This window comes from Aulonocara sp. 'chitande type north' Nkhata Bay, linkage group LG23, assembly GCF_057382095.1.
Source record: "Aulonocara sp. 'chitande type north' Nkhata Bay isolate Kocher_YH1m ecotype deep benthic linkage group LG23, A_spYH_male_GT1.1, whole genome shotgun sequence".
NCBI lineage: Eukaryota > Metazoa > Chordata > Actinopteri > Cichliformes > Cichlidae > Aulonocara > Aulonocara sp. 'chitande type north' Nkhata Bay.
Window position 1 is genome coordinate 52,694,216 of NC_141365.1, and position 12,884 is coordinate 52,707,099.

The 12,884-nt window shown below is 46.4% G+C and overlaps 1 protein-coding gene across 1 annotated transcript in view; it reads right to left on the reverse strand.

The window, feature by feature from the left end:
* Positions 1-5,551: 5,551 nt before the first annotated feature.
* plcd4a (phospholipase C, delta 4a) overlaps positions 5,552-12,884 on the reverse strand; it is a 67,487-nt gene continuing 60,154 nt past the window's right edge. Inside the window, exons 14-17 of the mRNA XM_086283617.1 lie at positions 8,263-8,441; positions 8,018-8,150; positions 7,409-7,558; positions 5,552-5,808 (exon numbers count right to left, since the gene is read on the reverse strand). Coding sequence (XP_086139743.1) covers positions 5,717-5,808; positions 7,409-7,558; positions 8,018-8,150; positions 8,263-8,441 — 554 coding nt within the window. The 3' untranslated portion in view covers positions 5,552-5,716. The remainder of the gene's footprint in view (positions 5,809-7,408; positions 7,559-8,017; positions 8,151-8,262; positions 8,442-12,884) is intronic.

Here is a 12,884-nt window from a genome sequence, read left to right on the forward strand (position 1 = left end):
TCAGGGTGATATTTCCTCTGGGCCGAACAGAATGCCCCAGACTTGGATTGATAGGTAATAAGATCATCAGCATGCAAGAAAATGAAAGATAAAATAGTTCCATCATTACGTGAAAACGATGTTTATTTGTTGCTGGATTTAGCAATAAAAAATAACCAGTCTTTTCAGCACTAGTGTGCTACACTGTACATTATGTGCCTGTGTAAACAAACACAGACATGGTGAAACACAGCTGGATAATAAGAACTCAAGCAAATCGTCTACAATCATTTTGACTTTTCTGAGAAACTCGTGCAGCTGGATGTGGGGGAAATGCACACAAGCAGCCGTGTTGGGAGGTGTGCTCATGCTTCTTCATTTCCAGCCTCCAGCTGGTTCACAGTGGGACAGTACAAAGCTTTACCAACTCAGTCTAGTCACTTACTGTTGTCAATAGAAAATAAAATAATTCAGCAGGTTTTTTATAATGACTCGTTTACTTTATAAGAAGCATTTCTAACGGGATCAGCTCTGCTATGATTCTGCTGTTATAAAGCTTTTACTTACACAAAGTGTCTTCCTAAACATTTGTATGTTGGCACTGGGGACAAAACATTAAGAACACGCATTTCAGTAATAGGTGTAAAGTAAAATATTCAACTTTACAACATATAATAACATAATAATCAGTTTATCATGAGCAGATGCTCTCTTCAGCTTCCACCCGCAGTCAAACACATGCATCCACATTTATGAGTGATTCCAAATCAATGGCAGGTGTGAATGGTTGTCTGTGTGTTAGCCTGGGACATACTGGCCTATGGTGTTATTTTTGTGTTACTACTCTGAGCGCACGTGAAAAGAATTTGCAAGTACAAGTGCTGCGTTTTGAGGAGAAATTTATTTTGAGCGAAGACAAGCTGAGTGAACAAAATTCATTGTTGCGTGCAAAAAATGTATTTCAGTGTTTGCTATTATCCACACACACACACACACACACACACAACAACCTCGCTCAGGTTTTGTATTTGCTCTTGCTTAGAAATAGAAATATGAACATGCAGATGGATACACAAAAGTATCGCAATGTCTCCAAGTGTCAAGAGCTGAACTGATAAGTATCATTGAGATGCTCAAAGGAAGCCACACAATTAAGAACAAGCCTGGCAGAAGTAGGGGAAATAAATAGTGAGAGATGTATCTAAAGACTCCAGAACAGCTGCCAACACTGAATGACTTCAGGAACTGTAGTCTCAAAGCCAATGATCACCCAAACCCAGCAAAACTGCTGGTTAAGGACAGAAACTGATCGAGTAAAATCAGAATTCACGTCAACACCCACTTGTGTCAATTGGCGGTCTTCTTAAATAAGAAAAGATAATTCTTCTTATTAGGAAAGATTGGATGGAGAACATTTGATGTTTAGAAATCTGATGAAACTTATTAAACCCCCCAAAAACTATTGAGAGTTGAGACCAGGAAGCAGAGATGCAAAACCTCTTTTCAGCTTCTCGCCTCCTGCCATCCCCACAGAGACTGTCTGGGCCCAGACCACCAAAAATGATCACAAACAATCCAAGCATAAAATATCACCACAATTTAGAGAGAGAACAGTATTCAAAACAAACCAATAAAGAAAGTAAGAAAAAAGTTGAAAACACAGGAGCACCTGAACCAGGCTGCAGGCCGGCTGACTCGGGCTTGTGACACCCTGTGGGAACCAAAGACTGAATCAGTTAAATGTGGACAATTAAACATCATGTCTCTGTCTTCTGATGACCTGTTAGTGAATGATTGATGTATTCTGCCTCACAGAGACCTGGTTACACCAGGATGAATCAGTTAAAGCACATATGCTGTAAAAGGAGGAGGAGCAGCAGTCTTTCAAACCTACGTATAGATTTACCAAAACATCCATCCATCCATCCATCTTCATCCGCTTTATCCGGGGCCGGGTCGCGGGGGCAGCAGCCTAAGCAAAGAGGCCCAGACCTCCCTCTCCCCAGCCACCTCCTCCAGCTTATCCGGGGGAATACCAAGGCGTTCCCAGGCCAGCCGAGAGATATAATCTCTCCAGCGTGTCCTGGGTCTGCCCCGGGGCCTCCTCCCGGTGGGACATGCCTGGAACACCTCACCCAGGAGGCGCCCAGGGGGCATCCTTGTCAGATGCCCGAACCACCTCAGCTGGCTCCTTTCGATGTGGAGCAGCAGCTGCTCTACTCTGAGCCCCTCCCGGATGGCCGAACTTCTCACCCTATCTCTAAGGGAGAGGCCAGCCACCCTTCGGAGGAAGCTCATTTCTGCCGCTTGTATCCGTGATCTCGTTCTTTCGGTCACTACCCACAGCTCGTGGCCATAGGTGAGGGTAGGGACATAGATCGACCGGTAAATTGAGAGCTTCGCTTTTACACTCAGCTCCCTCTTCACCACGACGGACCGGTGCAGCGTCCGCATTACTGCAGCTGCAGCCCCAATCCGTCTGTCGATCTCCGGCTCCCTTCTCCCATCACTCGCGAACAAGACCCCGAGATACTTGAACTCCTCCACTTGTGGCAGGAACTCATCCCCGACCCGGAGTGGGCACTCCACCCTTTTCCGGCTGAGAACCATGGCCTCAGATTTGGAGGTGCTGATCCTCATTCCCGCTGCTTCACACTCGGCTGCGAACCGTTCCAGTGCGAGCTGGAGGCCCTCACCCGATGAAGCCAACAGAACCACATCATCTGCAAAAATCAGAGATGAGATTCTGAGGCCACCAAAGCGAAAGCCCTCCGCCACTTGGCTGCGCCTAGAAATCCTGTCCATAAAAATTATGAACAGAACCGGAGACAAAGGGCAGCCCTGGCGAAGCCCATCACCCACCGGGAACGAGTCCGACTTATTGCCGGCAATGCGAACCAAGCTCTTGCAACGGTTGTATAGGGATCGAATGGCCCGTAGCAATGGGCCAGACACCCCATACTCCCGCAACACCTCCCACAGGACACCCCGAGGGACACGGTCGAATGCCTTCTCCAAGTCCACAAAACACATGTAGACTGGTTGGGCAAACTCCCGTGCACCCTCAAGTATCCTGGAGAGGATAAAGAGCTGGTCCAGTGTTCCGCGACCAGGACGAAAACTGCATTGTTCCTCCTGTATCCGAGGTTCGACTAACGGACGAACTCTCCTTTCCAGCACCCTGGCATAGACTTTCCCAGGGAGGCTGAGGAGTGTGATCCCCCTGTAGTTGGAACACACCCTCCGGTCCCCTTTCTTAAAGATGGGGACCACCACCCCGGTCTGCCAGTCCACAGGTACTGCCCCTGATCTCCACGCAACATTGCAGAGGCGTGTCAACCAGGACAGCCCTACAACGTCCAGAGCCTTCAGGAACTCGGGGCGGACCTCATCAACACCAGGGGCTCTGCCACCAAGGAGTTGTTTAACTGCCTCAGTGACCTCGCCCCCGGAAATTGGCGGGTCATTCCCCTCATCCCCAGACTCTGCTTCCTCCTCAGAAGACGTGTCAGTGGGATTAAGGAGGTCCTCGAAGTATTCCTTCCACCGCCTGACAATTTTCTCAGTCGACGTCAGCAGCGCTCCGCCAGCACTATACACAGTGCAGGTAGAGCACCGCTTTCCCCTCCTGAGACGTCTGACGGTTTGCCAGAATCTCTTCGAGGCAGTCCGAAAGTCTTTTTCCATGGCCTCTCCGAACTCCTCCCACACCCGAGTTTTTGCTTCAGCCACTGCCCGAGCCGCATTCCGCTTGGCCTGTCGATACCTGTCGGCTGCCTCCGGAGTCCCACAGGCTAACCAAGCCCGATAGGACTCCTTCTTCAGCCTGGTGGCTCCCTTCACCTCTGGTGATTTACCAAAACAGTCATTTGAAAGTGTGACAGACAGAGCAGCTGGTTAAACTCTGTTCCCACAGAGGTGGATTATATTGGTCATAGTGTTACATCCTCACTGCACACGACCCTGCACATTGTTGCCCGTCTGGAAAGAAAAGCCTCCGTTCAGAAGTGCTTGACTCCCTGTTCACAAATGTGCACCTTTAAAAACGTAACCTGTAAGCTGGAGAAGAAATGGTGCTGGACTAACCCAGAAGATCTTCATTTAGCCAGGAAAGAGTTTCTTCATCTATAAAAGAGGTCTAGGGTGGTGTGGGGTGCTGGTGGATGCTGCAGGGGAGTCTGGGGCCTTGGTGTTCAGGGTTACCCGTTTCCTGGTTGATTCCCTCCCTCCATGGGAGTGATCTACCTCTCGGTCTCAAATATCTTTGTGTGTTCTTGTGTCATTCGTTTGTGTGTGTGTGTGTGTGTGTGTGTGTGTGTGTGTGTGTGTGTGTGTGAGACTATGCCTGGGTGGTCGTTTAGTGTGGGGAGGTCGTCCCTCCCTATTTCTCTCCCTGTAGGAGCTGGGTGACTGCAGCTCAGGAGCAGAGAGTGATTCTCTCGCCGCTGCCTCCCAAAGGATCCTCGATGACCCTGATCCTTTGTTTACTTGTGCTGCAATATGCCGAGGCTGCCGGGGGCTTCCCATGATGCACTTCTTCATCAGCCTCTTTTCACTCTGTGTTTATACACCACTTTGTATTCAGTCATTATTAAACTCTAGCTCTGCTTCACACTGTGTCTTCCTGCGCTCCCCCCAGACCGGTCAGGGCAGATGGCTGTCCCTCCCTCACTCTTCCTCCTGTTAAAAGTTCTTTCCATTCTTCTTTGGTGCAATGACTGACCAAAGAAGAATGGGCTGGGATTACTCAGGAGATGTGTGTGAGACACAACAAATACCTGCAGATACCTGTTATCAGCAATAAGCAAACTTGATTTTATTTTTGTGAACTAATTTTGTTTCTGTGTGCAAAGTAAAACGATACAGTAACAAAAATATAACTATGGTAAAATAACAGCAGTAGGAAAATAATCGTTAAAATAATATAAAAAATGAAATTTTCAAAGGGGGGCGAATAATTTTGTCCTGATCTTTGACCAGAGTTAAACCTGAGGACTGGAGAGTAGTCATGATTGTCTAAGTAAAAATCTACAGTGCACTGATAGAAAGGAGCACATTCACCTGTACAGCAGGTGCACACAGTCCACCCAACAGGAGCAGTAATGTTGGGCAGGGAGCAAAGAAGAAATATGCACATTTACTTACTAACCCTACGACCCACACTGGGCAGTGTATCAGTGATGTCAAATAAGACAACAAATACAAATGGTTCTATGATTTGGACGTATTCTCTCATCTCATCAAAGCACGAGTACAATAACTGCAGCTATAAAGTGAAGCCATCATATTATCCATGATTCCTTTCATATCAACTATTTTATAATGTGGTCAACATCATTACATGAACGTAGGACCATTTAAAGTTGAACTGGAAATGTTTCCTCCAGTGAAGGATCAAAAACAAACAGTACAACAGTACTATTACATCAAAATAGTTCTGATCCACCACTGAAACTATGATTTCTCATGATATCGATGTTTATATTTGTTCATAGAAAAAAATTCTGCACAAAATCGATATTTTGAGATTTTTTTTTTATTTCAAACATTAAAAGTATGACAGAGTAAGAATAATGCAAAAATCCTGTAACTTCATATTTTTCTCATCATGAATGTTTTGACATTTTGTGCAGCTTCATTAAATAAAGTGATTGTTAAAAAAATGATCTGAATGTAACAGGATCAGGTGGGAACTGTTTTCAGATTAATGTTATAGTATGAAGAAAGAATCCCACAGCTATTCCAGATGTTTGATCCTGAGGTAAACAAATAAGGAGGAGGGAGGTATACTGGTCCCATCTTTGGATAACAGGTGAATGTGACGATAACCTAAGAACACAAGAAGAAACAATTAGGAGGCAACGAGGTATATTTATACACGCCGACAGATGAGAGACAAAATACTGCAAATGTCATGTTATGGTTCTACTAGTGAGGGTTTTCACCACATCTTTCAGACTCTTATTGTATAATGGAAAATAAACTGGTTCCCAGTAGTCCAGTTCCTTGGAATCGTTGGTCTGCCTGCCTATTGATCCCACTTATCTGTTCCACTCTCACTACAATCAGCTGATTTGTGTGTCAGAGGAGGAAAATAGTGGTGCAGTGTACAGTGTGGATATGGAAATTACTTATTATTGCACAAAAGGACGAGAGCACGATGGTAAAGTGCAAACTGCATCCAGGACAGAAAGAAATGCGTTATGTTGCTAACACAATCTTCTCTTTGCAAGCATCTGCACAGCATGCTAACACTAGGTTAGCTTTAACATCAGTCTGGGTTCTTGGCTCAGTGAATGGCGACTCCAACCCAGCAGCCAGATCCTAAACTTCAACAGGTAACAAAAGCAGTGATGAGCCGTCAGGCTAAATACTAAGAGAAAGATCACATGTGTGTCCTCACACGTAGGGATGTGTGTATGTGGTGTGTAACTGTAGCCTCAGGTTCACATTGTTAAATGCTAATTATGAGACATTTCAGGTTATTTTATAGAGAAACGCCAAAGTAGCAGTTCAACATTGTTTTCTTCTCTAATTAATTAATGTACTCCATTACAAATGTAATGTGTGTGTAATGTGTGTAATATATGACCGCTTCTGAATAATGACCGCAACACTGATCACAAACAGTAAGTTTGCATAAAGAATATAATGTGTTTGATGCTTCTTAGCAATGGTGATGACTCTCAAAGAGGAGCACATGAAAACCCAATGAGAACATGGGGGGGGGGGGGGGGGGGGGGGGGGGGTGTTGTATCCTGATAAGTCTAATTGTTGAATGTTGCCATTGTGTTTCTTAAATTTGTACAGCGTTAGTTCAAGCAGTAGGATCAAAGCCATTCCTTTGATCCTGACCACCTCTCCAACCATTCTGTGCTGGGGAGGTTTTATTGTAGATACATCCTATCTGAAAGATCTGTTTCTTTTGATGTAAACTTCCAGGGTTTACGACCCTTTGGTCAGCAGAAGGTCTGACACACACACACACACACACACACACACACACACACACACACACACACACACGCACACATTCTTACAGAAGTTCACACATATACATACAAATGCTTTGTCTCAGAACCAAGGGGGCGTGGCTTTGTTCTGACATGTTTTGTGTGAACTGTGTCTCAATAAAAAGGGCAGCGAGGGAGGTCGTGGTCGAGGTCATTTTCGTGGTGGACACAGATGAGGCCTCCCTTGCGCAAGTGTTTGATCGATCGACTGTCTTGTTTTCTTCATGATGAATAAGTCTCTAGAATTAGCGGGGCTTGTGGAAACACAGACCCAACATATCCTTGTAGGGTCTAGCTCACAATATTAACCACCTTGAGGCAACTGTTGTTGTGATTTGGCGCTATACAAATAAAAATTTGTTTTAAATGTTAATGTGAATATGAAGACAAAGTTTAAAGAAGAAACTGATCCGTACCTTGCTGCATGCAGCTCAGAGGGAGTGTGTACTGGCCCACAAAGTCATTCTTAGATGTCTTGTCATAGTCTTCCACTACAAAGCGCACCATGGCCAGCTCAGGCGTGTGAATGGTGAAATGCAGAGTGTCATACCACATGGGGTTAAACCCTGTGAAAAGGATGAACTGCTCAGCACCAGCGCTCAGACAGGGTCTAATATATCACATTTAAAATGGTTTCTGATGAAGCTTAAACATAAGTGCAGTAAAGAAGGCCTTTAATCACTCATCTACCTGCTTTCCTGTTCTTTACATGACTACTGCTGTACCACGCTGTCAGTGTCAATGCTGACATCATTACTAGTCTAATCTGAGCCAATCAGCCTCCGCTTTGCACGGTTTAAATCTGTGCTCTCCGTCATTCTCCCTTTAAGACCCACCTCTTCCCCATCTCCACCTCAGACACCTCAGCCAGAGCTCCTGGGGGGTCCGGTCCTAAACCTACCACGGCTGGGTTTCCATTCTGCCACGATGGGTAATCGCAGTCTAACTTTTCTATCTCTATAAATGATGTCCAATTCTTCCAAGTGATCTCTCCTTATCAAACTGAAGTCAGTGTGAGTATGTACCGTTGTTCTCAATATATCTCGTCTCTTGCTTGGCCTGGTCCATAGGAACTCCATGGACCTCCACTCTGACCAGAGGATCCACTATAGAGTCTTCTTTGATGTTGACTTTGGGTAACTGCTGACCACTGATCACCTTCATTACATTTAATGAAAACACACATTTTGTTCAGCGTGGTAAAGACGTCACTTTTAAAGAGATCCATCGATTTTTTAATGAAAATATATATAAAAAATCTCTCTTTCACCTGTACGGTGAGGACAACAGGATGGTAGTGATCCCGTTTCTGAGGCATCTCAGGGTCAAACCTTACGTCCGCCTCTCTCATGAAGCTGGGCTTCAACACATAGCCACAGCAGCCGTTCTGACTAAAAAGTCCATCGTTCACATCCATCCCCTCCCCTGCTGTCTGGAAGTTTAAAGCAACTGAGTGGAAGAGGAGAAAAATCATTTTTTGTGGGGATTTTGGGGAAATGTTTGGGTCTGTTCAGTTCTGATTAAGTGCATGATGTGCTGGGCCACTTGGCATTTTGTTGTTTTATTATTAAAGCTGCACAGATTTTAGCTTCAGCCAGGATCATTCAGTATAATAAGTGGTGACATTATGTGGACAGATATTATTTATGTTTTATTTGAAGGAAAAATATTTGTTTCATCTTAAAGTAATTTTAATTTTCCTTTCTGGATCTCCTTCCTCATCTGTCACTGACATTTGAATTTAAATGAATAAAAAGTGTTTTACGAAAGTCTCCTTACATTTGTATCAGTTTCTTCCTGGGACGCCTAACTGTCACGTTTTGTTTGTCAGCAGGCTTAGTTGTGAATTTAATTATATTAATATAATATAATTATATTAATTATGAAAAAACTGAACAAAAATGTGAAATAAATAATTATTATATCCAAGCATATTTGTTAGAACTCAGAAAATCACAGTTTTGTGTAAATAATAATAATAATAATTCAATACAATTATTTGTTGGTGTCAAAGAAAAACACAATAAGATAAATAAAGGGTTCATTTTGCAAAGCTGAGTTTCTACTATGGAAACTTAATGACCATTGACGCACAAACAATACTTTAGACTGTGCTGAGCCTGCTGACCAACCCTGTTTCTAACCCTTCAAACACGTCATCAGTACGTCATTATAAAAAGCTGAAAAAGAGCATCTTTGTAAATGTACACACAGAACTCAGATTGTTAGGATGCCTGGGTCGTTGACCCAGGGTATTTGAGTTTATTATATTATTTATACTTTTTAGTCTTTGGTTTCTTTGAGTTCTGTCTTATGGTTTATGTCTCTGTCTTCTTTAGTTGCTCTGTCTCCCCTATCACCTGTATCCCCTTGTCTAGTTCGCGTCTCTATGTATCCTTAGTTCCTATATCCCCGTGTTCAGTCAGTGTTTGTGTCTGCCCTGGTCCCACGTCTCTGTTCCCTCTGTAGTGCCTGCATGTGAGTCTGTGTTATGTGTTTCCTGTTTTACTTTGAAGGCCTCTGTCTTATCTCAGTGTGTTCAGTTTACGCTTCCTTTTGTCTCGTCAGTTCTGATTTGCCCCAGCTGTGTTTCCCTCCTGTTACTCATTCCCTGATTGCTCCTTCTGTGTATTTAAGCCCTGTGTTTCTCTGTGTCTGTGTCGCGATCTACCGTTTATTTTGCTGTGTGTTTTGTCAATCCGCTGGTGTTAGTTTATTTTTGACCTTTTTCCCCAGTTATGTTATGTTTGAGTTCAGCATTAAAGCTGTTTTGGTTTAAGTTCTGTCTCCGGAGTCTTTCCAGAGACAAAGAGGAGTTGAAAAGGGTGCAGAGAGAGCTGAGGGGACTGATAAGGAATGGGAAGGAGAGCTACAGGCAGAAGATGGAGAACCAGCTTCAGCAAAACAACGTTGGTGAAGTCTGGAGAGGCCTCAGAACCATCTCAGGCCACAAACAGCAGAACTCTCTGCCTGGGAGGGATGTGAGGTGGGCAAATGAACTGAATCATTTCTTCAACAGATTTGACTCAGCCATGAGGCAGTCTGCAACATCGGCTGCAGACTCACCCACCCCCACTGCTGCTGTTCCACCTCAGACACTTCACACCTCCTCTATTCACCCTGCTCACTCCCCCCCACCCCCAACAACAGCATCCAATACACACTCAACACAAGGCTCCAGCCTGTCTCTCTCAACCACCCAGGTTAGGAGGGAACTGAGGAGGATTAATGGCAAGAAGGCAGCGGGTCCAGATGGCATCAGCTCGAGGGTCGTCAGGTCCTGCGCGGACCAACTGTGTGGGGTGATGGAGCACCTCTTCAACCTGAGCCTGAGGTTGGGAAGAGTTCCACAGCTCTGGAAAACCTCCTGTGTTGTACCAGTGCCAAAGACTTCACGCCCCAAGGACCTCAACAGCTACAGGCCGGTGGCTCTGACATCCCACCTGATGAAGACCCTGGAGCGGTTGGTCCTGGCTCAGCTTCGGCGCCTAATAAGCTCATCACTGGACCCACTTCAGTTTGCCTACCAGCCTGGCATTGGAGCGGATGATGCCGTCATTCACCTCCTACATCGTTCCCTCGCTCACCTGGAGACCGCTGGAAGCACTGTGAGAATCATGTTCTTTGATTTCTCCAGTGCCTTCAACACCATTCTTCCCTCGGTTCTAAAGGACAAGCTGGTGAACTCTGGAGTGGACCATCACCTCACTACCTGGATCCTGGACTACCTCACCGACCGACCACAGTATGTGAGGACTCAGGGCTGTGTGTCAGACAGGGTCGTCTGCAGTACGGGGGCCCCACAGGGAACGGTTCTGGCTCCGTTCCTCTTCACCACCTACACTGCAGACTTCTCCCACAATTCCACCCAGTGCTTCCTGCAGAAGTTCTCTGATGACTCTGCAATAGTCGGCCTCATCACTGATGGGGACGACAAGGAGTACAGAGGTCTGACCCAAGACTTTGTGGACTGGTGCCAGCTGAACTACCTCCAGATCAACGCCAGTAAAACCAAGGAGCTGGTGGTAGACTTCCGCAGGCACAAGCATTCTCCACTGCAACCACTGAACATCCAAGGTATGGACATTGAGGCTGTGGACAGCTACAGGTACCTTGGTGTTCATCTGAACAATAGACTGGACTGGACTCATAACTCAGACGCCCTCTACAGGAAAGGGCAGAGCAGGCTGTACCTGCTGCGGAGACTCAGGTCGTTTGGGGTGGAGGGCCCACTCCTGAAGAAATTCTATGACTCTGTTGTGGCTTCTGCTATCTTTTATGGTGTGGTCTGCTGGGGCGGCAGCATCTCTGCTGGGGACAGGAAGAGACTGAACAGGGTGATCCGAAGGGCCAGCTCTGTTCTAGGATGCCCTCTGGACCCAGTGGAGGTGGTGAGTGACAGGAGAACGGCGGCTAAGCTGTCATCCCTGATGGACAACATCTCCCACCCCATGCAGCAGACTGTGACAGCACTGAGCAGCTCCTTCAGTGGGAGACTGCGGCACCCACGGTGTGGGATGGAGAGATTTCGCAGGTCTTTCCTCCCCACTGCTGTCAGACTCCATAATAAAGACTTTAACTGATCAAGCACACACATCCATACATATGCAATAATACTAAGTGCAATAATCCTTTCTGTCATCGTTGTATTTTTACTCAGTTGTATATAGTATTTGTATTTGTATTCTATTTTTATCTTATTGTATATTTATTTTATTTTATTCTACTGTATATAGTATTTTATTCTATTCTGTACAGTTGTGTACTGTATTTATTCTTATTGTATTCTAATTTTTGCCTCATAACTTTTGCACTGTCCACTTCCTGCTGTGACAAAACAAATTTCCCACGTGTGGGACTAATAAAGCTTATCTTATCTTATCTTATCTTATCTTATCTTATCTTATCTTATCTTATCTTGGGTCCTATTCCTGTCTGCACACAGCCACACCTAACAGAAGATCGCGACCAGAACATGGACCCTGCAGACTCCTTTTTCTCAGAGTTCAGCGGCGAGATGGAGCGGCTGGTGAGCCTGCTCGACCGCATCGCCCAGTCCTCGGATTTAAGGACCATGGCAGTGGGGCTGAGCGCGGTGGAGGCCATCATTCGGCATAATCCCCGGCTTAGGCAGTTTGCTAAGGACACTGAGTTGGGGAACACCATAACTGCCTGGAGAGAGCAAGTCAGGGCTAGTGAGCTTGCTCTCTCCCTCACTACATCTTCCCCACCGCTGCCGCAGGGCAACGCACACTCTGCCTCATCGCCACTGCAGGCTTCCTCCCCTTCCTCACGCCAGCCGGGACCTTGTTCGCCTGTCCGTTCGCCTGCCTTTTTCTGGCGGCTGTGTGGTCGGAGGATGAGGAGGAGGTCTCCGTTTCTCCACCGGTTCCTGTTCCCTCGTCTAAAAGGAAGCGACGCCACCGTCGCTCCTCTCCTCGGTCATCCGTTCAGCCTCACGCCACGTGAGCTGGAGGGCCCGGGGAGCCGGTTCAGCCTCACGCCTCGTCAGCTGGAGGGCCCGGGGAGCCCGTTCAGCCTCACGTCTCGTCAGCTGGAGGGCCCGGGGAGCCCGTTCAGCCTCACGCCTCGTCAGCTGGAGGGCCCGGGGAGCCCGTTCAGCCTCACGCCTCGTCAGCTGGAGGGTCCGAGGGGCCCGTTCAGCCACCTGTCTCCGCTGGAGGGTCCGAGGGGCCCGTTCAGCCACCTGTCTCCGCTGGAGGGTCCGAGGAATCCGGTTGTTCAGTCTGACGTCACTAGCCGTGTCTGGGCCTAAACTCCGCTGCAGGTCCATATATCAAACGATCACTATGGCATTACTGAGAGTTGAAAAACTGTCTAAAGTCTTTCATCTTTAATAAAATGATCAGCCTTCTGCTCTACCAGGTGTAA